The sequence below is a fragment of the Panthera onca genome, chromosome X (genome assembly GCF_046562875.1).
Source record: "Panthera onca isolate mPanOnc1 chromosome X, mPanOnc1 haplotype 2, whole genome shotgun sequence".
NCBI lineage: Eukaryota > Metazoa > Chordata > Mammalia > Carnivora > Felidae > Panthera > Panthera onca.
In genome coordinates this window covers 80894028-80918459 of record NC_138357.1, presented here as the reverse complement: position 1 = coordinate 80918459, position 24432 = coordinate 80894028, and the positions used below count along the sequence as shown (strand labels likewise).

The 24432-nt window shown below is 39.7% G+C and overlaps 1 protein-coding gene across 1 annotated transcript; it reads left to right on the top strand.

The window, feature by feature from the left end:
• Nucleotides 1–18312: 18312 nt before the first annotated feature.
• On the top strand, nucleotides 18313–24085 carry LOC145713786 (uncharacterized). The gene is made up of 3 exons (XM_081792617.1): nucleotides 18313–18472; nucleotides 22363–22831; nucleotides 23198–24085. The coding sequence occupies exons 1-3, from the start codon at nucleotides 18313–18315 to the stop codon at nucleotides 23535–23537; spliced, it is 969 nt and encodes a 322-aa protein (XP_081648743.1). The 3' UTR covers nucleotides 23538–24085.
• Nucleotides 24086–24432: the final 347 nt, after the last annotated feature.

Here is a 24432-nt window from a genome sequence, read left to right as displayed (position 1 = left end):
TCCATACAAATTTTAGCATTGTTTTTTACATCTATGAAAAAATTTCTGGTACTATTTTGATAGGTATTGCATTAAATGTGTAGATTCATTTGTGTAGTATAGACATTTTAAGAACGTTTGTTCTTCTAATACATGAACATGGAATACTTTTCCTTTTCTTTGTATGTTTTTCTATATATTTCATAAGTGTTCTATAGTTTTCAGAGTACAGATCTTTTACTTCTTTATTTAGGTTTAATCCTATGTATTTGTTGGGTTTTGGTGCAATTGCAAATAGGATTAATTCCCTGATTTCTCTATTTACTGCTTCATTATCAGTGTATAGAAATTAAACACATTTGTACACATTGATTTTATATCCTGTGACTTTTCTGAATTAATGTATAAGTTCAAGCAGTTTGTGCTGGATTCTTTTAGTATTTCTACATAGAGTATCATGTCTTTTGCAAATCATGAAAGTTTGATTTCTTTACTGATTTGGATGCCTGTTATTTCTTTTTTGTTGTCTGGTTACTGAAGTTAAAATTTCCAGTACTATGTAAATAATGTTGAGAGTGGACATATTTGTCTTATTCCTGATCATAGGGGAAGACTCTCAGTTTTGACCATTAAGGATGATGTTAGCTGTGGGACTTTTGATGTGGCCTTTATGATGTTGAGGTATGCTCCTTCTATCTCCAATTTGTTGAGGGCGTTTATCAACAATGGATACTGTATTTTGTCAAATTATTTCTCTGCAACTATTGATAGGATCATATGGTTCTTATCCTTTCTTCTATTAATATGGTATATCACATTTGATTTATTTGTGAGTACTGAACCAATCTGGAGCCCAGAAATAAATCCTACTTGATCATAATGAGTAATTCTCTTGATGTACTGTTGAATTCAATTTGTTAGTACATTATTGAGAATTTTTGTATCCATGTTCATCAAGGATATTGGCTTGTAATTCTCCTTTATAGTGGAGCCTTTGTCAAGTTTTGAAGTCAATATAATGCTGGCTTTGTAGAATGAGTTTTGGAGCTTTCCTTCCATTTCTATCTTATCGAACAGTTTGAGAAGAATAAGTATTAACTTTTCTTTAAATGTCAAGTAGAATTCCCCTTGGAAGACATCTGGCCCAGGACTTTGTTGGATGATTTTGACTACTGATTCAATTTCTTTTCTGGTTACTGGTCTGTTCAAATTTTCTATTTCTTCCTGTTTCAGTTTTGGTAGTTTATAAGTCTCTAGGAATTTGTCTACTTCTTTCAGATTGTCCAATTTGTCGGCATATAATTTTTCATAGTATTCTGTTATAATTGTTTGTATTTTTGTCTTGTTTGTTGTGATCTCTCCTCTTTCATCTGTGATTTTATCTATTTGGTACTTTCTCTTTCCTTTCTGATAAGTCTGGCTAAAGGTTTAACCATTTAGGTTATTAAATTGTTTCAAAGAACCAGCTACTAATTTTATTGTTCTGTTCTACTGTTTGTTTGCTTCTTTATTTTTATATTATTTATTTCTGCTCTAATCTTTTTATTTCCCTTCTGCTCTTATTAAGCTTCATTTGCTGTTAGTTTTCTAGCTCCCTTACATGTAAGGTTAGGTTGTGTATTTGAGACCATTTTTGCTTCTTGAATAGGCCTGTATGCAATATATTTCCCTCTTAGTACTGCCTTTGCTGAATCCCAAACGTTTTGGAGTTTCATGTTTTCATTTTCATTTGCTTTTATGTATTTTTTAAATCTCTTTTCTAATTTCCTGGATAACCCATTTATTTTTTAGTAGAATGTTCTTTAACCTCCATGTATTTGAAGGAATTCCAATTTTTCTTGTGCTAGACGTCAATTTTCCTAGCATTGTGGTTTGAAAATATGGATGGTATTATCTCAGTCTTTTTGTACTTGTTGAAAGCTGATTTGTGACCCAGTATATGAAATATTTTGGAGAATGTTCCATGTGCACTAAAGAAGAATGTGTATTCTGCTGTTTATGATGGAATATTCTGAATGTATCTGTTAATTCCTCTGGTCTAGTGTGTCTTTCAAAGCCATTGTTTCCTAAAGCTTTTTTGTGTAAGTGATCTGTCCAGTGCTATATGTAAGTCAGGTGTTAAATTCCCCTAGCATTATAATATTATAGTATTGTAATCAATGAGTTTATTTTTTAAATTTTTCTACTGTTTATTTATTTTGAGAGAGAATGAGAGAGACAGAGAGAGATGGAGAGAGAGACAGAAAGAGAGGGAGACACAGAATCTGAATCAGGCCCCAGGCTCTGAGCTATCAGCACAGAGCCTGATGTGGGACTCAAACTCATGAGCTGTGAGATCATGACATGAGCTGAAGTTGGATTTAACTTAACTGACTCAGCCACCCAGGTGTCCCTCAATGAGTTTCTTTATTTTTGTGATTAACTGATTTATATCTGTGAGTGTTCCAAATGGGGGGCATAAATATTTACAGTTGTTACATTTTTCTTTTTAGATAGAACCCTTGTGATATAATGCTCTTCTTCAACTCTTGTTACTATCTTTGGTCTAAAATCTAGTTTGTCTGATATAAGTATGGCTACACTCGCTTTTGTTTGTGGTCCATTAGCATAATACAGTGTTCTCCATCCCCTCACTTTCAATCTGCAGGTGTATTTAGGTCTAAAATGAGTCTTTTGTAAGTATCATGTAGATAGTTATTGTTGTTTTTTTTTTAATCCATTCTTGTGCCCTATGTCTTCTGTTTGGATCATGTAGTCCAATTACATTCAGAGTGATTATTAAAAGATATTAATTTTGCCATTGTTTTACCTGTGCAGTTATTTCTTCTGGTGATGTTCTCTAGTCCTTTCTAGTCTTTGATGCTTTTGCTCCCCCCCCCCCCACCACCAAAGGGTCCCCTTTAAAATTTCTTTCAGGGCTGATTTAGTGGTCACCAACTCCTTTAGTTTTTATTTGTCTGGGAAACCTTTATCTCTCCTTCTATTCTGAATACAGCCTTGTTGGATAAAGTATTATTGGCTGCATACGTTTCCCATTCAACACATTGAGTGTATCATGCCACTCCCTTCTGGCCTGCCAAGTTTCTCTGGATAAGACTGCTGCTAACCTGCTTTGTCTTTCCTTTTAAGTTCAGGATTTCTTTCCCCTTGCTGCTTTTAGGTTTTTTTTTTCCTTATCTGTTTATTTTGCAAACTTTACTAAGATATATTTTGGTGTTGGCCTGCTTTGTTGACTTTGATGAAAGTTCCCTGTGAGTACTGGATTTGGACATCTATTTCTTTCCCCAGATTAGGGAAGTTTTCAGCTATAATTTCCTCAAATAAACCTCTGTCCCCCTTCCACTCTTTTCTTTTTCTGGAAATCCTATGATACAAATGTTATTTTATGGAGTTGATAGACATCTTAAGTGTATATTCATGAACAAATATTTTTCTTTCCCTCCTCTTTTTACCTTCACTCTTCCATAATTTTATCTTTTATGTCACTTATTACTTTGTCTGCTTCTTCTATCCTTGTGGTCATTACATCCAGTTGGTTTTGCACATTGGTTATAGCAATTTTTGTTTTGGCTTGACTAGTTTTTAGGTATTTTATCTCTGTGATAAGGGACTCTCTGTGGTCTTCTATATTTTCTTCAAGCCTAGTTGAAATCCTTATGATTGCTATTATAAATGTTAGATCCATACTATTACTTACATCTTTTTTATTATATCCCTGGCTTGTTCTTGATCTTCTTGTTCTTTCTTTTCGCGTGAATTATTCTGCCTTTACACTTTGTCTATATCTTCCGTGTTTCATGAAAGTCTATTATGTTTCCTGATCTTGAGAGTAATGGCTATATTAAGAAGATGTCATATACTGTCCAGGGCCTGGAACTTCAGGAAATATCTCCGGCGTAGCTGTGTGCTATAGTGTTTTGGCTGCTGCTTCTCTCTGGACAGTCCTGTACAGAGCTTCTCCTTGCCTACAGTGTGAAGTGTTTGGACCTTGTCCAGAACGTTGTGGGTTTTAACTAGGTGTGTGTTTTGGTATGCTTGTTAAAAGAGGCTATATCTTATTTCTGCTACAGCTGAAGCTTTACAGCACTCTAAGGTATGTAGACTTGGTGCATGAGGGGAGGGGTTTGGCTGGACTTCTAATTTTTTACATTTATTTATTATTTTTGAGAGACACAGTGTGAGAAGAGGAGGGGAAGAGAAAGAGGGAAACACAGAATCAGAATCAGGCTCCAGTCTTCTAGCTGTCAGCACAGAGGCTGACGTGGGGCTTGAACCCATGAACCGTGAGATCATGACCTGAGCCGAGGTTGGACGTTTAACCAATTGAGCCACCCAGGAACCCCTGGTTGGTCTTCTAGAGGAGGGGCTCACTGATACTCTCACTCTAAAGTGCACTTGCACTAGTAAAAAGAGCACCTGTAGAGCACAGGATTGTGCAAGCATCCACTGTGGGCACTGTGCTGCTCGGTGAGATCTATCTTCGCTGATCAGTGGGATGGATAATTGCATCAACTTGCTCTTTTGTGCCCAAAGTGGATTTTGTACCCTCAACTCTTCAGGAAGCCCCCACAGAAGAGTGAACAATCTCCCCTCATGCATCCCAGGAATTCCTCAGATCCCTGCCTTTACCCTGTCTGTGACTGAACCATCTGTCCATCAAGTGTTGCACTGCTCCTGTGTTTTATTTCAAGCGCACTGGCTGGGTTTCAAAACTCCAAATTTTGGGGGCTTGGCATGAAATGGACCGGCTCTGATCCTCTGGGGGAGGGTCTCACTGCACTGTGACTGATGCTGATTTGTCTCAGAAGAGCAGTTGCACGAACACATAAAGACTTGGAGTTTATGGCTATGTGCAGGAAAAAGCTGATTTCTGGACTTGCTGCCCTCATCAGATGCCTCTGCTCCTATGCTAATGAATGGGGCAGTTCAATGGTGCCCACTGACTCTTTTGTCCCCTGAAAACCAGTACCATCTCTTCCAAAGGCACTCCAAAGAGGGGAATTACCTCTCCCAGGGTGACCCAGGGTAACCTCAGACCATGTTATCCCCCTTAGGCCTTTGCCCTCCTTGTCCACAGGAGCACCATTATGCCCACCAGGCTCAACTCTGGTGATGACACAGAGTTCTAAAACTTCAGACTCTGAGCTCCACTGCTTGTAAAACCTTGCAATAATCATCCCCTCTCATTTTCCCAATCATATTGGGGAAACACTTTTCTTGTGCAATGCCCTGCTTGCTACTCTCTCTCTCTCTCTGTCCACTCTCTGTAATCAGGCTTCCTCCCCTGAACAACATCATGATTCTTTTCTCCCCAAATTACATCTCACCACCTCCTTCCATGATGTGGCCTCATTTCTCCTTCTAGTTTTCAGTGTGTTTTCTCAATACTCAGATCAATTTCTTAGGTGTTCAGAATGATTTTATATTTATCTACCTGTGTTCAAGGGATGAGGGAAGTATAAGGTCCCCCCTCCTACTCTGCCATTTTAACTTTTACTTTGATATCTTATTATTTTTATGTGAATGTGAGTGGGATTGTTTTCTTGATTACTCTTTCTGCTACTTCATTAAAACTATATTGAATGCAACAGATTTCTGTACATTGATTTTCTATCCCACAACTTTGCTGAATTCATTTATCATTTCAAGTAGTTTTTTTTAATAATGTTTATTTATTTTTGAGAGAAAGGGAGAGGAGGGAGAAAGGCAGAGAGACAGAGAGAAGGAGACACAAAATCCAAAGTGGGATCCAGGCTCTGAGCTGTCAGAACGGAGCCCAATGTGGGGCTCAAATTCATGAATGGTGAGATCATGACCTGAGCCTACGTCAGACACTTAACCAACTGAGCCACCCAGGCAACCCTCAAGTAGCTTTTTGATTCAGTCTTTAAAGTTTTCTATGCATAGTACATGTCATATGCAAGACTTTTCTATGCATAGTACATGTCATATGCAAATAGTGAAGGATTTACTTCTTTACTAACTTGGATGCCTTTTATATCTTTTTGTTGTCTGATTGGCTTGGCTAGGACTTCCACTACTGTGTTGAATAAGGGTAGATATCCTTGTCTTCTTCCTGAACTTAGCGGAAAAGCTCTCAGACTTTCACCATTAAGGATGATGTCACTGTGGATTTTTCATACACAGTCTTAATTTGGTTGTGGAATTTACCTTCTAAACCTACATTGCTGAAAGCTCTTAACAGAAATGGACGTTGCACTCTCCAGATGTCTATTTCTTCCTGCTTCACTACTGGTAGATTTTTGTTTCTAGGAATTTATCCAATTCTTCTTGGTTGTCTAATTTGTTGGAATATAGTTTTCATAATATTCTCTTACAATTATTTGGATATCTGTATTCTTGGTTGTTTTATCTCCTTAAGTTGTGATTTTGTTTAGGGAGTACATTGTTTTTTGATTAGTTTGGCTAGAAGTTTACCAACTTTATTGATATTTTCAAATAACTCACTCTTTGTTTCATTAATATCTTCTATTTTTAAAATTTCTATATTATTTATTTCTATTCTAATATTTATTATTTCCTGCCTCCTGTTGGTTTTGTCGCTTTTTGTTATTTTTATTTTACTACTTTTAGATGTAAGCTTTCTTCCTTCTTGATGTAGGCCTGTATTGCTATTGCTATAAACATCCCTCTTAGAAATGCTTTTGCTGTATCCCAAAGATTTTGACCCATTGTGTTTTCAGCTCATTTTGTTTCCATGTGCTTTTTTTTTACTTCTTCTTTGACTTCTTGGTTGCCTAATTCATTGCTACATATTACGTTCTTTACCCTCCACGTATTTGCAATTTTCCAGATTTTTTTCTTCTGCTTGATTTCTAGTTTCATAGCATTTCCATCAGAAAATATTCATGGTATAATTTGATCTCCTTGAATATCTTGAGACTTGTTTTCTGCCTTAATATGTGGTACATTGTGGAGAACATTCTATACGCACTTGGAAAAATATGTATTTTGCCGTCTTAAAATGGAATATTCTGAATATATCTGTAAAATCCATCTAGTCCAATATGTAATCCAAAGCCACTCTTTCCTTGTTGGTTTTCTGTTTTGATCTGTCCACCTATTGTTAAAGATCCATACTATTTTTCATTGCCATCTATTAGTTTCTTTAGTTTTTTATTAACTGCTTTACATATTTTGGTGTTATCTGTTGGGTACATAATTATTTATAATCATCATATCTTCTTGTTGGATTGTCCCCTTTATTATTATGTAGTGTACTTTGTCTTATTCTATGGTCTTATTTTATAATATATTTTGGAAAACTGGTCAGCTACATACAAAGGAATGAAACTAGACCTCCTTCTTACAATATACAAAGAAATAAACTCAATGTGGTTTAAAGATCAAAATGTGAAACCTAAACCATAAAAACTCTAGAAGACAACACAGCAGTAATGTCTCTGGCATCTACCATAGCAACATTTTACACCTCCTGAGCAAGGGAAATAAAAACAAAAATAAACTATTTTACATCAAAACAAAAAACTTCCACACAGCAAAGGAAATGATCAACAAAACTAAAAGGCAAACTACAGAAGTATAATAAACAGTATGATAGGAAGAATATTATTTCAGATAGCGATAACTGTTGGAAAGAAAGAAAGAAAACATGTTGAATTGATTTAAATGTTATGAGGTGATACTTTAAGTAGTGATTGCAGATGGTCCATATGAGGAGATGAGATTTAAGGAGAACCTTGAAAGCGAGCTATGAGGAATTCTGAAGGAAAAGCATTCGAGAGGAGTAAGTGTAAATGAAAAAGCTTTGAGAGAGAAATGAGTTTTGGGTATTTTAAAGACACCAAAAAAAATGGTAGTAACAGACACTGTACATATCCAGTTGAAGGTTATTATATTTGGTATCCCAGTCCAAAGTTAATGCACTAAACATTCAGTTCTCTCGACATCTACTCAATTGAACCTCTCCCTACACTTATAAGTCCAGAAGTCCATTCCATCCCTGTGCTGCACAGGAAATTCTGGCTAGCTGTTTTCCAAACATTTTTGATAAATCAAATACTGAGTCATAATGATGTTCAGGATTTAAAAGTTATAGGGTTTACATTACAGTTTTCCAGAAATCACTCATTGCATTACATTGTTGATCATCTAAGAAAACACTATCCAGACCATACTGCTTGCTCTCAGTAATTCACACTGCTTCTTCACTGGAGCACCACCAGACACTGAGCTCTGAAACATCAGACTTCACACTTCACTATTTATAAAATACCAGTGGTGTTGAAACCTTTTTCTCCATCTATTTTGGGGAACAGATTTCTTGTCCAATCTCCTGCGAGTGTTTTCAGTCTTTCTCTTCAGCTATTTCAAAGGGAGTGCTTTTCTTGAGCAATCCCAACCCACTGCACTTTCTCCCCATTTCTTTCTCTCTAGTTTTCTATTGGCAAAAAAGACTCCCAGACTTTTGCAGCACTATGGCTTTTCTCTCTCCCATTCCACCTCTCCTCACTGTGTACCTGCCAAGATATCTCACTCAAATTATGCATATTTTGCATTAATCCTCAGATCAATTTCTTAGGTGTTCAAAATTGTTCGATGATGATAAAGCTGTGTTTCAAGGATGAGACAAACGCAGGGTCTCCATACTACTCCACCATTTGCAAAAGATACAAAAATGCTGATTTGAAGGGGCACATGTACTACAATGTTTACAGCAGTGCTATCGACAACAGCTGAATTATGGAAAGAGACCAAACGTCCAGAGACTGATGAATGAATAAAGAATATTTGGTGTGTGTGTGTATATATATATATATATATATATATATATATATGTGTGTGTGTGTGTGTGTGTAATGGAATATTATTCAGTGATCAAAAAGAATGAGATCTTGGGGGTGGGCTAACATGACGAAGAACTAGGGGAGCCCATAATTCCCTCGTCTCTCAAAGAAGTGTTAAAGCCAAAGGACTTTGAACCCCAAGAGTCTGGGAGGAAAAGACTTAGTCTACCAGGGAGAAACCAGAACAATCTGACGGGCCATAGGTGGGTGATTACTAACTGGGAGAGGTAAAACGGGCTGTGTAGGCATGGAGGGGAGGGATCCCCTTCTGCAGAGAGACAAAAGGAAGAGAAAGAGCAAATGGGGAAGCATAGGACTGTATCTGGAAAAGAAAAAAAATCTCAGACAGGAACGGAGAGAGATCTGATCTCTAACTGCAGGGCTTTCTTCAGAATGGGGCCAGCTAACCCTTAGGGAAGACACATAAACCAATGGAATAGAATAGAGACTCCAGAATTAGACCCACAAAAGTATGGCCAACTAATCTTTGACAAATCAAGAAAGAATATCCAATGGAAAAGACAGTCACTTTAACAAATGGTGCTGGGAGAACTGGACAGCAACATGCAGAAGAATGAAACTAGACCACTTTCTTACACTATTAACAATAATAAACTCAAAATGGATGAAGAACCTGAATGTGAGACAGGAAACCATCAAAACCCTAGAGGAGAAAGCAGGAAAAAGCCTCATTGACCTCAGCCACAGCAATTTCCTACTCGACACATCTCCAAAGGCAAGGGAATTAAAAGCAACAATGAACTATTGGGACCTCATCAGGATAAAAAGCTTCTGCATTGCAAAGGAAATAATCAACAAAACTAAAATGCAACTGATGGAATGGGAAAAGATATTTGCAAATTACATTTTGGACAAAGGGCTAGTATCCAAAATGTATAAAGAACTCACCAAACTCCACACCCGAAAACAAATAATCCAGTGAAGAAATGGGCAGAAAACATGAATAGACACTTCTCTAAAGAAGACATCCAGATGGCCAACAGACACATGAAAAGATCCTCAACATCACTCCTCATCAAGGAAATACAAATCAAAACCACAGTGAGATACCACCTCACACAGGTCAGAGTGACTAAAATTAACAAACCAGGAGACTCTAGATGCAGGAGAGGATGTGGACAAAAGGGAACCCTCTTGCACTGTTGGTGGGAATGAAAACTGGTGTGGCCATTATGGAAAACAGTGTGGAGGTTCTTCAAAAAATTAAAAATAGAACTACCCTATGACCCAGCAATAACACTGCTAGGAATTTACACAAGGGATACAGGAGTGCTGATGCATAGGGGCACTTGTACCCCAATGTTTATAGCAACACTTTCAACAATAGCCAATTTATGGAAAGAGCCTAAATGTCCCTCAACTGATGAATGGATAAAGAAGTTGTGGTTTATATACACAATGGAATACTACTTGGCAATGAGAAAGAATGAAATCTGTTCATTTGTAGCAACGGGGGTGGAACTGGAGAGTGTTATGCTAAGTGAAATAAGTCAGGCAGAGAAAGACAGATACAATATGTTTCACTCATATGTGGATCCTGAGAAACTCAACAGAAGACCATGGAGGATGGGAAGGGGGAAAAATTACAGAGAGGGAAGGAGGCAAACCATAAGAGGCTGTTAATTACTGAGAACAAACTGAGGGTTGATGGAGGGTGGGGGAGAGGGGAAAGTGGGTGATGGGCATCTGTTGGGATGAGCACTGGGTGTTGTATGGAAACAAATTTGACAATAAATTACATTAAAAAGTGATACAGCATAGAACAAAGCTGAAAGTATCAGACTATCAGGTGTCAAAATATACTACAAGTCTGTAGTAATCAAAAAAGGATGGTTCAGGCACAAAAATAGATACATAGATCAATGACACAAAATAGGGACCCCAGAAATAATTCCACAATTACATGGTCAATTAATTTATGACAAAAGAGGCAAGAATATTAAATAGGGAAAAGACTGACTTTAATAAGTGGGTTGACAAAACTGGACAGCTACATGCAAAAGAATAAAATGACCACTTTCTAACATCATACTGAAACAAAAACAAACAAAAACCCTCAAAATGGATTAAAGAACTAAGTACCAGACCTGAAACCATAAAAACATCTTATAAGAGAGCACAGGCAGTAATTTCTCTTACAGTTATACACCGCAACATTTTTTTTAGATATGTCTTCTGAGGCAAGGGAAACAAAAGCAAAAATAAATTACTAGGACTACATTAAAATAAAAATATTTTCAACAGAAAAGTAAACCATCAACAAGACAAAAAGAAAACTTACTGGATGATATTATATTTTTGCAAATGATATATGCAATAAAAGGTTAATATCCAAATATATATATATATATATATATATATATATATATATATATATATAACTTATACAACTCAACACCACAAAACTAAGAGATCCAATTTAAAAATGACAGAGAAAATGAATAGACATTTTTCTAAAGAAAACATACAGATGGCCAACAGACACATGAAAAGCTCAACATCACTAATCATCAGGGAAATGTAAATCAAAACCACAATGAGAATACCACTTCATCCAGTTAGAATAGCTAAAATCAAAAAGACAATAACAAGTGTTGATGAAGATATGAAGAAAAAGGAACCTGCATGATATGTTGGTGGGAATATAAATTGTTGCAGCCTCTATGGGAAACAGTATAGAGGTTTCTTAAAAAATTAAAAATAGAAATACCATGCAATCTAATAATTCTACTATTGTGTATTTAACCAAATACAATGAAAACGCTAATTCAAAAAGATATATGTACCCCTAGATTTACTGCAGCATTATTTACAATATTCAAGATATGGGAGCTACTCAAGTGCCCATCAATAGACAAATGAGTAAAGAATATGTGGTATAGATATACAGTGGAACATTACACAGACATATAAAGATGAGATTGTGTCATTTGAGACAGCATGGGTATACCTGGAAGGTATTAAGTGAAACATATCACGCTGAGAAAGAACAAATACCATATGATTCCATTCATAATTAAAATATAAAAATAATGAATAAAAAAACAAAAAGTAGAAACAGACTTACAAATAGAGGTAATAAACGGATGGTTGCCAGACACGAGGGGGTGCAGTGTTGGGCAAAATGGGTTAAGAGATGAGGGAGATAAAAGATTCCAGTCATGGGAATAAGAGACAAAGCATAAAGTGATGCAAGCATCATAGAAATGTAAGGAGACAGATGGTAGCTACACTTGTGGTGAACTAGCATATCATATAAAGCTGTAAAATCACTAAGTTGTAAACATGGAACATTGTCAACTATACTTACATTTAGAAAGGTGGTGTTACATGGGATGCCTGGGTGGCTCAGTTGGTTAAGCGTCCAACTTCAGCTCAGTTCATGATCTCACAATTTGTGAGTTTGAGCCCTGTGTCGGGCTCTCCACTGACAGCTCAGAGCCTGGGGCCTGCTTCGGATTCTGAGTCTCCCTCTCTCTCTGCCCTTCCTCTGCTCACAATCTGTCTCTCTCTCTCTCAAAAATAAATAAAACATTTTTAATTTTTTTTAAAAAGGTGGTATTACATTGCAAAAAAATCTTATTTATAAGACCTTTGCCTTCAAAATCAGTAGAAGTAGCTGACTTTCTTAATACATAGAAAAAAAAAGAGTGTTAGACAAAATGAAGAGACAAAACAATATGTCCCAAATGAAAGAAGAGGACAAAAATCTAGCAAAAGAGCTAAATGAAATGAAGATTAGTAATACACCTAATAAATAATTCAAAGTAACAGTCAAAAAGATACTCATTAGATTTGAAAAAGAGTGGAAGATATCACTGAGACCTTCAACAAAGAGATAGAAAATATTTAAGAAAGAACCGATCAGAATTGAACTCAATAACTGAAATAAAATATACTCCACAAGGAATCATAGCAGATTAGAGGAAGCAGAAGAATGGATCAGCAATCTAGAAGACAGAGTAATGAAAAGCAATCAAGCTGAACAGCAAAAGAAAATAAATAAGTAAATAAATGAGAATGGGTTATGGGAACTGAGTAACATCATCAAGCATAATAACATTCATATTAAAGGAATCTCAGAGGGGGAAGAGAAAAAGAAAGTGGCAGAAAATTCAGCATAAAATTTGCAGGTAATAACAGAGTGACATAATATATTAAAAGTACTGAAAGGAAAAAAACCTGGAATCAAGAATATTCTATATGCTGTTTTATCTCTCCCAATTCGCAATCACACACCTATAGCTGGCCAAGAAGGACAGATATCATATGTTTTCACTCATATGTGGAATTTGAGAAACTTAACAGAAGACCATGGGGGAAGGGAAGGTGAAAAATTAGTTTCAAACAGAGAGGGAGGCAAACCATAAGAGACTCTTAAATACAGAGAACAAACTGAGGGTTGATTGGGGGAGGAAGCTGGGAAAAGGGGGAAATGAATGATGGGCATTGAGGAGGGACCTTGTTGGGATGAGAACTGGGTGTTGTATGTAAGCAATGAATCATGGGATTCTACTCCCAAAGCCAAGAACACACTGTGTACACGGTATGTTAGCTAACTTGACAATAAAATATATTAAAAAAAAAAAAAAGAATATCTGTCATAGACTCTAAGTCTAAAGTTCTCTTTTGGCCAGCAAAAGAGCAGATGCAGGATTAAAGCAGAGATGGCTAATGTCTGGGAAAAAGACAAGAACCCCGAATAAGGGTCCTTGCCCTGTATTTATTCAGATCAGAAGGCTTACTAACGTGATGGGTGTGCACAAAGAGACCAAGAAACTATGAACATTAACTTGGGGACGTGTAGGGGAGAAGGGGTTTTGAAGATATACAGTGTTTGGAGTTTGGGTCAATATAAAACAAAATCCGGGTGCCAGGAAGATGGGTAGATGGTTGTTAGCAGCAGACAGGAGGTGCTGTGCCTGTTTATCTTTGCTAGCCTAGGGGATGAGACAGATAAGGGAAATAACCTCAGGGTTAATAAGGCACCTTTTCTTTTGTTAACCATCTCTGATCTGGCCCTGGGCTGCTTCACCTGCAGCACAGTGGTCCATAGTCCAATTCACCAATTTCCCTAACCTGGCCCTATTCTGTGAAAGCAGCTTTTCTGCTATAGTACTAAATTGGGGTGCTTCCACTGTAAACATCTAATCTTGTTTATTTCATATACATATGTATTGGACACCTTTGTCCAATTTCTATTTCAGACCTTTGCCTCTCCCTCTCTATTTTGGGAGCTCTGTACCCCTTCTCTATGTTGGGCATCTTTGTGCCTCCCTATTCTTGGGGTGTCTTTGCTACCCCCTATTCTTGGAGTGCCAATCTGGTTTACCCAAACTCAAGTGTGAGCATTTTATGACTTTGTATTTCTTTATGCCTTGTTAATCCATGGGTGTAAACCCGGGGGATTCCTAAGCTTACCCCCTACATTATCCTACACTGCAAGACTGTCATTCAGAATAAAAGGAAAGAAAAAGAATTGACAAGACAAAAGTTTAAAAAGTTCAACACCACCAAACCAGCCTTACGGGCAACATTAAAGAGAATTCTTTGAGTGGAAAACAAAGGCCATAACTAGAAGTAAGAAAATTATAAAAGGAAGAAAATCACCAGTAAATGCAACATATAATAAAAGCAGTAGATTAATCACTTGCAAAACCAGTATGATTTTAAAGCACACAACTTTAAAATTTAAAATTAATTATATCTATAAAAGTCATTCAAGGTATTCACAAAATGAAAGGATATAAAATATGAAATGATATGCATAAAATGTGGGGTGGGGGAGGGAGCAAGAATTTGGTGGTTTTAGAATGCATTCAAATTTAGGCAACACTTAATATGGACAGCAATACACAGATGTTATATATTAACCAATGGTAACCACAAATCAAAACCTTGTAATAGGTACACACAAAAAAAGGGAAAGAAATCCAAGCATAAGAATAAAGAAAGTCACATAATCACAAGAGAATAGTGCAAGAGATGAAGAAACAGAAAACAAATATAAAAACAGATGTAAAACCAATAAAAATAGCAATAAGTGCACACCATTCAAAATTACTTTATGTGTAAGTGGACTAAATACTCCAATCAAAAGACATAGCATGACTGAATGAATAAAAAAGCAAAACACATCTATATACTGCCTTTAGAAATCTCACTTCAATGTGGTATAAATATGCAATGGAATATTACTTATCCATAAATAAGAATGAAATCTTGTCAATTGCAATGACATGGATGGAGCAAGAAGCATGCTAAGCCAAATAAGTCAGTCAGAAAAATACAAATACCATATGATTTCACTCATATGTAGAATTTAAGAAACAAAACAAAGGAACTTGGTGAAAAACAGAGGCAAACCAAGATACAGACTATAGAGAACAAACTGATGGTTACCAGTGGGGAGATGGGTGGGGATATGGGTTAAATAGGTGGTCTGTATTAAGGAGAGCACTTTGTAATGGGGTGTTGTATGTAAGTGATGAATCACTAAATTATACACCTGAAATTAATATTACACTGTATGCTAACTAACTGGAATTTAGATAAAAACTTGGGGGAAAAAAAGAAGACTTATTTCGGAGTCATTTATCAACAGATAAATGCCTATTGAAAGTAAAGAGATGGAAAAATATTTACAATACAAAGGGAAGTGAAAAGAACCCTGGGGTAGCAATACTTGTATTTGAAAAAATAAACTTCAGAACAAAGATTGTAGCAAGAGACAAAGAAGGGCACTACATTATGATAAAGAGAATTAATGCAACTGTAGAATATAACAACTATAAATATGTACCCAGCATGGAATCATCTAAATACATAAAGCAACTATTAACAGACAAAAAGAGTAAAATTAATGGTAATACAATAATAGATAAAACTAATGCCCAACTTGCATCTCATGGATAGATCATCCAGAGAGAAAAGCAAAAAGTGAAGAAAAAGTCTTTAAGTGACACATGTGACCAGATGGACATTACAGATATATACAGAGCATTCCATCCTTAAACAGCAAAATGCACATCCTTATCAAGTGTCCATGGAACACTCTCCAGAATAGATCATATGTTAGGCCACAAAATGAGTTTCAATAAATTGAAGAAGTTTGAAATTATATCATGTATGTTTTCCAACCACAATGATATAAAACTAGAAATCAATTACAAGAAAAATCTGAAAAGAACACAAACACATGGAGACTAAATAACATGTTACTAAACAATGAATGGATCCATCAAGAAATCAAAGGGAAAAGCAAAAAATGGAGTCAAATAGGAACAAAAACACAATATTTCAATATTTTGATTCAGCAAAAGCAGTTCTACGATGGATATTTATTGCAATACAGGTCTTCCTTGAGAAACAAGTAAAATCACATTTCCATCAGTAGTCCAATTTGTTGGTATATAGTTTTTCATAATATTCTCTTATAATTGTTTGTATGTCTGTGATGTTGGTTGTTTCTATCTTCTCATTTGTGATTTTATTTCTTTGGGTTCTTTCTCTTTTATTTTTCGTAGGCCTGGTTAGGAGTTTATCAATTTTATTAATTTTTTCAAAGAGTGAGCTCCTGATTTCATTGATCTTTTCTATTGTTGTTATTGTTGTTTTTAGTTTCTATATCATTTATTTCTTCTCTAATAATTATTATTTCCCTTCTGCTATGTTTAGGCTTTGTTGTTCTTTTCATAGCTTCTCTAGGTGTAAGGTTAAGTTGTTTATATGAGATTTTTCTTGCTGCTAGAGACAAGTCTGTATTGGTATAAACTTCTCTCATGACCCCATTTATTGCATAAGAATGAAAACTTGTCAATTGCAATGGATTATTTGGATTATTATTATTTAATATTATTTGGATTATTGTGCTTTCATTTTCATTTGTTTCCATGTAATTGGTTTTCATCTTTGACTTCCTGGTTGTTTAAGTACCATGTTGTTTAGCCTCCATGTATTTTTGGTCTTTTGAAATTTTTCTTTAGTTGATTTTCTAGTTTCATAGTGTTGTGGTCAGAAAAGGTAAATGGTATGACTTCCAGGTTTTTGTATTTTTTTGTGTGTATTTGACTATGATATGCCTTGGTGATGGTCGGTTTTTGATTAATCTAATGGGAGTTCTCTTTACTTCTTGGATTTTGATGTCTGTGTCCTTTCCCCGATTACAGAAGTTTTCAGCTATAATTTGCTCATATAAACCTTCTACCTCCTTTTCACCTCATTCATCTTCTGGTATCTCTATGATACAAATGTTATTCCTCTTTAATAAGTCCCTGAGTTCTCTAAGTCTTGTATCTTTGGCCTTTGTATCCCTCTTCTTTCATCTTTATTATTTTCCATAATTTTATCTTCTATATCACTGATTTGCTGTTCTGCTTCATCCATCCTCACAGTCATGACATCCATTTGGGACGGCATCTCAATTATAGCATTTTTAATTATAGTCTTACTAGATTTTAGTTCTTTTATCTCTGCAAATAGGGATTCTCTGGCGTCTGCTATTCTATGCTTTTTTCAGCTCCAACTAGTATTCTTATAATCATGGTCTTAAATTCTACTTTAGACATCTTACTTATATCAGTGTTGATTAAATCCCTGACCATGAGTTCTACTGCCTTTCTTTGTTTTGGGGTGGGTTTCTCCATCTTTCACTTTGTCCAGAAAAAGAAAAAGCAAATAAAGAAAAGAATAGAGAAGAGAAGAGAATAAAAGAAAAGAAAAGAGAAAGAAAAGAAACACACACAAAGAAATAAAAAAAAAAAAGCAAGACAAAACAAAAAGCAAAACTAATTCCTGGGATTGTTTTGGTCTGTTTGTTAAAAGAATCTAGATTCTAGGGGTGCCTGGGTGGCTCAGTTGGTTAAGCATCCGACTTTGGCTCAGGCCATGATCTTGCAGTTTGTGGGTTCAAGCCCCATGTCGGGCTCTGTGCTGACAGCTTAGAGCCTGGAGCCTGCTTTGTATTCTGTCTTCCCCTCTCTCTGCCCCTCTCCTGCTCATGCTCTGTTTCTCTCTGTCTCTTGTTAATAAATAAATGTTAAAAATGTTTTAAAAAATAAAAAAAGAATCCAGATTCTAAACTAAAATAAAATTATCAAATCAAATCAAATAGATATATATACAAAAATGTATATAGAAACATTAAAAAATAAGAGTTAAAGGTAATTACAAGAATTAAAAAATAAAATAAATGAAAAAATGTAATAATAAAAAAAGGAATAAAAGTAAAATGGAATTTAGATCCTATTTCCCCTAGAGCTGGAACTTTGCAGTACTATGATAGTAGACTTGGCACAAAGGAGTTGTTTGTGTTTGTTTTTCTGGAGGGAGGAGCCTGCTGTGCTGATTCCCAGGCTAACTTTTGTCAGTGGAAATGAACCTCTGGGGTGCCTGGGGGCAGGACTTGGTGTAAATGGCTCAGGCCTTCACCAGGTGGTGCTGTTTTGCTCCCTGAAGGCTTTCAACTCTGAAGGGTGGAGTGAAGATGGCCATGCCCTGCTTGATAGCAGTGGAGTTGAATGTTCATGCCTCCCCCACTCTTCAGGTACACCTCACAGAAGAGCAATTAATCACCCTTCTTGTTTCCCTGGTTTCCATCAAAACCCTGAGTTCACCCAGCCTGTGTCCAAGCTTTTTTATTTCAGGTACGTGACTGAGTTTCAAAACTCCAAATTTTAGAGGTTTCCATGGGGGGCCTCCTGCTTCTTTCTGGGACAGGGTCTCGCCTACCTTTTGTCTGCCCATGTGAAAAAGCAGTTGTTCAGAATTTATTTGAAAACAGAGAAGAAAGCAGGCACCCCTGCTTGCAGCCTTAGCTGGAGCGAGTCCCCTCTCCTGTGCCTGGAAACAGCACAGTACATTGGCACAACTCCTCTTTCTTGTGACCCAAGGGATCCTCAGACCATGCTGTCACTCCTGGAATTGTACCCCACTTCACCACTTAAGCAGCTTTAAGCCAGGCACTTCCCCACAGTAGGGGACTGTTAAAAGTTTATACTACTTTGTCTTCTTGAACCAGCTCCCTCCCCCCAGGCCAGACCCAGAGCAGTATCTCTTCTGGTAAATTCTCCACACCTCCTACCTTCCAAATGGTGGTCCCTTTTCTACATGTAGTCTTGCAGATTTTGTTAATTGAGACCTCTGATTGATTTCTTTGCTTTTCAGAATGATTTGATAACTATGTAGCTGTGTTCAAGGGACAAGATATGCTTAGAGTCATCCTACTCCTACTCCTCCACCATTTTAACTCCATTCCCATCTCATCACTTATAATCTGTGTGTGTTTTAGGTCTAAAATGAGTCTCTTGTATGCAGCATGTAGGGGGGTCTTGTTTTTTATCCATTCTGACATATTATGTCTTTTGATTGGAATGTTTACTCTATTTGCATTCAAAGTAATTATTGACAAATATGTATTTAGTGTCATTTCATTACTAGTTTTATCATTCTTTTGGTGATTTCTCTGATCCTTTCTTATCTTTGTGACTTTTGGTCTTGAAAGGGCAGGCCTACGCCGGCCGACTCCATCTTGTTCTGTGTCCTTCACCTTGACCACACCTCCTCCCCTTGAGTAACCCCCCCCTCACCTGCCTAACAGGACTCGGACCCTTCCCCAGGACCCTTCCCCAGCCAATCGGCTGAGGCTATAGCCATTACCTCACCAACTGCCCCTAGGCCCCAATAAAACCTTTGTCCTTTTGAAACTCGCTCTCTCTCCCTGGTATCTCACCGCTGCATCGGTGCAGGTAGGGGACTGAGCTCGAGCTAGCTCGAATAAAGGCTCTTTGCTTTTGCATCGGATTCAGCTCCCTAGTGGTCTTAGGGGATCACGAATTCTGGGCATAACATTTGGGGGCTCGTCCGGGATCCCCAAGACCCCCGAGGGACCCCCGACCTGGAGAGCCTGACTGGCCACGGTTAGTGTCTGTCTGTTTGTTCTGTCTTTTCTGTGTGAGCTCATTTCTGGAATTCTGGTAGTGCCTGACGCGGTCTAAGTGGACGCACTGGAGGACCACGGGCCGGGAGTTTCAGAAGACGTTCCGATTCTCCCTTCTGGAGGGACATGGAATCCCCTCAAAGGTCTGAGACGAGGCGGGTCGCTCCCGCTGGTCGGCATGAGGCTGTCGTCTTTGGAGGGACGTGGAATCCCCTCATCGGTTTTGGAGGGACGTGGAATCCCCTCATCAGTTTTGGAGGGACGTGGAATCCCCTCAAATGTCTAAGCTAGCTTTCAGTTTTGCTTCCATGGAGTTGGAAGACTTTCTAGGGGCCCTCTGTTTGTCTGTTTTTGTGCTTCTCTGTTTTGTTCTGTGGACTTACTGGACGGACGTTATGGGACAGACTCAGACTACTCCTCTAAGTATTATGATTGATCACTTTAAGGATGTGACGGGAAGAGCTAACAACCTCAGTGTGGAAGTCCGAAAGGGTCGGTTGCAGTTTTTTTGTTCTAGCGAGTGGCCAACTTTCAATGTCGGATGGCCACCAGAGGGGACCTTTGACCTCCCTACCATCCACCCAGTCAGGAGTATCATCTCTCAGCCTAAGACGGGCCATCTTGATCAGCTCCCTTACATTATCACTTGGCAGGACCTTGTAGAAGACCCACCCTCTTGGCTTAAGCCCTTCCTAACCCTGCTCCCTCCAGAGCCAAAACCCATTCTTGCTTTGCAGGAGACAGAGAAGAGGAAAAGTCTTACCCAGCCTTCAGCACCCCTCTACCCTGTCCTACAGGGGGGTACTGAAGAAGAATTAATTTTTCCTCCCCCGTATAACCCCTCTAGGATACCGGAAGAACACCATCCTCCCCCTCTGGGGGAGGCAGACGCTGTTCCGAGAGCTGGAGGCGGAAACGCTCCAGGGGCAAGCCCGCCCTTTACCAGACAAAGGGCTCAGAGGGAGCAATCCGCCTCTGCTGCTGACTCCACTATTCTGCCCCTGCGAGCCACTGGACCCCCAGACACGGAGGGGAATCAGCCCCATCACTATTGGCCTTTCGCCACTAGTGACCTCTACAATTGGAAAGCTCAGAATCCTAAGTTTTCTGAGAAACCAGCAGGGCTTATTGATTTATTAGACTCTGTTCTTTTTACCCATCAGCCCATGTGGGATGATTGCCAGCAGCTTTTGCAGGTCCTGTCCATGACTGAAGAAAGAGAAAGAATCCTCAGTGGGGCCCGAAAACTAGTTCCGGGCGCAGACGGGAATCCCACCACCAACCAGGCTCAGATAGATACCTCCTTCCCCTTAACTCGGCCCCAGTGGGATTTCAACACGGCAGAAGGTAAGGAGAGGCTCTGGGTCTACCGCCAGACTCTAATGGGGGGTCTCCGAATGGCTGCTAGAAAGCCAACCAATTTGGCCAAGGTAGGAAATGTACAACAGGGAAAAGATGAATCTCCGGCTCCCTTTTTAGAGCAGATCATGGAGGCATTCCATACCTATACCCCCATGGATCCAGAGGCTCCGGAAAGCAAGGCAGCTGTTATCATGGCCTTTGTAAACCAATCGGCCAAAGACATTAGGAGAAAATTACAGAAAATAGATAGACTAGGAGAAAAAAGTCTGCAGGACTTACTGGTGGTAGCCGAAAAGGTATATAATAACCGGGAGCCTCCTGAGGACAAGCGGGCTCGCGCCATGGCGGCTGCCAGCAGTAAGCAGACTCGAGACCTGGCCAGAATACTACTAGCTACCACTGCTGACTCCCCTGAAGAACAAGACTGCCGTCTCCGGCAGCTGGCAGACGATGCAAGGAAAGGTAAAGGAACCACCAAGGGGGGGAAGCAGAGGCTGCAGAAAGATCAGTGTGCATACTGCAAGGAGATAGGGCATTGGGCCCGAGATTGTCCAAAAAGGGCCGGCGGGAAGGGAAGCAAGACTGATCGAGTAAAAGTCCTAGAGCTAAATGAACTAAGTGATTAGGGGAGTCGGGGTTCGGACCCTCTCCCCGAACCCAGGGTAACTCTTAAAGTGGAGGGGACCCCTATAGACTTCCTTGTCGACACCGGAGCACAACATTCGGTCCTCCGCACCCCACAAGGAAAACTAGCCAGCAAGAAGTCCTGGGTACAAGGGGCAACTGGTATGAGCCAGTATTCATGGACTACCCGAAGAACAGTAGATTTGGGAATGGGCCGGGTATCCCACTCCTTTATGGTAATACCAGAATGCCCCTACCCGCTGTTAGGATGGGACTTACTGACCAAGATTGGAGCTCAGATAACTTTCAGACAAGGGGGGCCTCAGGTCACCGATGGCAAGGACCACCCCATCCAGGTCCTGACCATGAAACTGGAGGATGAATACCTCCTCCACCAGGAGGCGCTCCCGAGAGAGGATAATATAGACAGATGGCTACAAGAATTCCCCTCGGTTTGGGCAGAGACAAGGGGGATGGGACTAGTCACTCATAGGACCCTAGTCCTGGTAGAGCTCAAGCCAGGAGAGAGTCCGGTAAGGATCAAACAATACCCCATGTCTCAGGAGGCCCGGAAGGGGATCCAGCCACACATCCGGAGACTATGAAGCCTAGGGGTACTAGTTCCTTGCCAGTCTGCCTGGAACACCCCCTTACTGCCGGTCAAAAAGCCTCACACAAATGACTACCGACCGGTACAAGACCTCCTGGAAGTAAATAAGAGGGTCGCAGACATACACCCAACTGTTCCCAACCCATATACTCTCTTGAGCTCCTTGGCGCCCTCCAGGGTCTGGTATACTGTACTAGATTTAAAGGACGCCTTCTTCAGTCTGCCGTTGGCACCCCAGAGCCAACCCTTGTTCGCCTTTGAGTGGCATGATCTGGAGGAGGGCTACAGTGGGCAACTCACCTGGACACGGCTACCTCAGGGATTCAAAAATTCACCCACGATCTTCGACGAGGCACTACACGAGGACCTGGTATTTACAGACACCTTCTCTGGCTGGGTGGAGGCATACCCAACCAAGCATGAAACGGCTCAGACGGTGGCTAAGAAGCTACTAGAAGACATCTTACCCAGGTATGGTTTTCCTGCCATGGTAGGATCAGACAATGGACCAGCTTTTATCTCGCAGGTAACACAGGCAGTAGCCAAGGAGGTGGGAGCAAACTGGAAATTACATTGTGCTTATAGGCCCCAGAGCTCAGGACAGGTAGAAAGAATGAATAGAACCCTAAAAGAGACCCTTACCAAATTAACCATGGAGACTGGCGGGGACTGGGTGACTCTCCTACCGTACGCCCTTTACCGGGTTAGAAACACTCCTTACACTCTGGGTTTTACTCCCTATGAGATCATGTTTGGCAGGTCACCCCCTGTTATTCCCAGCCTTCAAGCTGAATTTATTGCTGAATTTAAAGATCAAGAACTTTTCCTTTCCTTGAGCGGGCTCCAGAGGGCGCACGAGGACATTTGGCCGCGCCTCCGTGCCATCTATGAGGCTGGCCCGATCCCGACACCTCATCAGTACAGGCCGGGAGACTGGGTCTACGTCAAGAGGCACCACCGAGAGACTCTCGAGCCGCGCTGGAAGGGACCCTACATCGTGGTGTTGACAACCCCCACCGCTCTCAAGGTAGACGGCATCGCGACCTGGGTCCATCACACCCACGCTCAGCCAGCGGACCCCTCCTTGATCCGGAAGGACGTTGGCACGCGATGGGCCATCAGTCGGGACCAACACAACCTGCTCAAGCTCAAGCTACAGCGCATTCGACCTACCTAATATTGGTAACTCTGTTAACTCTGCTTGTCGTTGCTCATGCTGCCGGGAGTCCCCACGCCCCCCAAAACATCACCTGGCAGATCATAGACACCAGCTCGGGGTCAATACTTAATCAGACGTCCCAGAGCCACCCCAGGGACACTTGGTTCCCAGAACTTTGCGTAAACCTCCAAACTCTGTTCCCCTTGTCACCATAAATGCAGCCGGTCCCATGATTGGGTCCCTAAGGTACATGACAAGGGGGGAATGAAAGGGCGGGCCTACGCCGGCCGACTCCATCTTGTTCTGTGTCCTTCACCTTGACCACACCTCCTCCCCTTGAGTAACCCCCCCCCTCACCTGCCTAACAGGACTCGGACCCTTCCCCAGGACCCTTCCCCAGCCAATCGGCTGAGGCCATAGCCATTACCTCACCAACTGCCCCTAGGCCCCAATAAAACCTTTGTCCTTTTGAAACTCGCTCTCTCTCCCTGGTATCTCACCGCTGCGTCGGTGCAGGTAGGGGATTGAGCTCGAGCTAGCTCGAATAAAGGCTCTTTGCTTTTGCATTGGACTCGGCTCCCTAGTGGTCTTAGGGGATCACGAATTCTGGGCATAACAGTCTCTCTTGTGCACTCAACGAATCCCCTTTGATATTTCTTCTAGGGTTGGTTTAGCAGTCAGGAGTTCCTTTAATTTTTGTTTGCCTGAGAAACACTTTATCTCTGGTATTTTGACATAACTTTACTGGATACAGCATGCTGGCTGCAGATTTTTCCCATTCAGCACCTGAATATATCATCCCACTCATTTTTGGTTTGCCAAATTTCTGTTTAGAAATCTCCAGCTAGCCTTATGGGTCTTCCCTTTTAAGTTAAGGACTCCTTTAATCTTGCTGATTTTTGTTAAAAAAAAT

Excerpts from the sequence above, each read along its gene's own strand:
- LOC145713786 (XM_081792617.1), top strand. The coding sequence starts at position 18,313 with ATGGCCATGCCCTGCTTGATAGCAGTGGAGTTGAATGTTCATGCCTCC. Across the intron at positions 18,473-22,362 it reads TCCAAGCTTTTTTATTTCAG|GGGTACTAGTTCCTTGCCAG; the intron begins GTACGTGACTGA and ends TATGAAGCCTAG. Across the intron at positions 22,832-23,197 it reads CTAGAAGACATCTTACCCAG|CGGGCTCCAGAGGGCGCACG; the intron begins GTATGGTTTTCC and ends CCTTTCCTTGAG.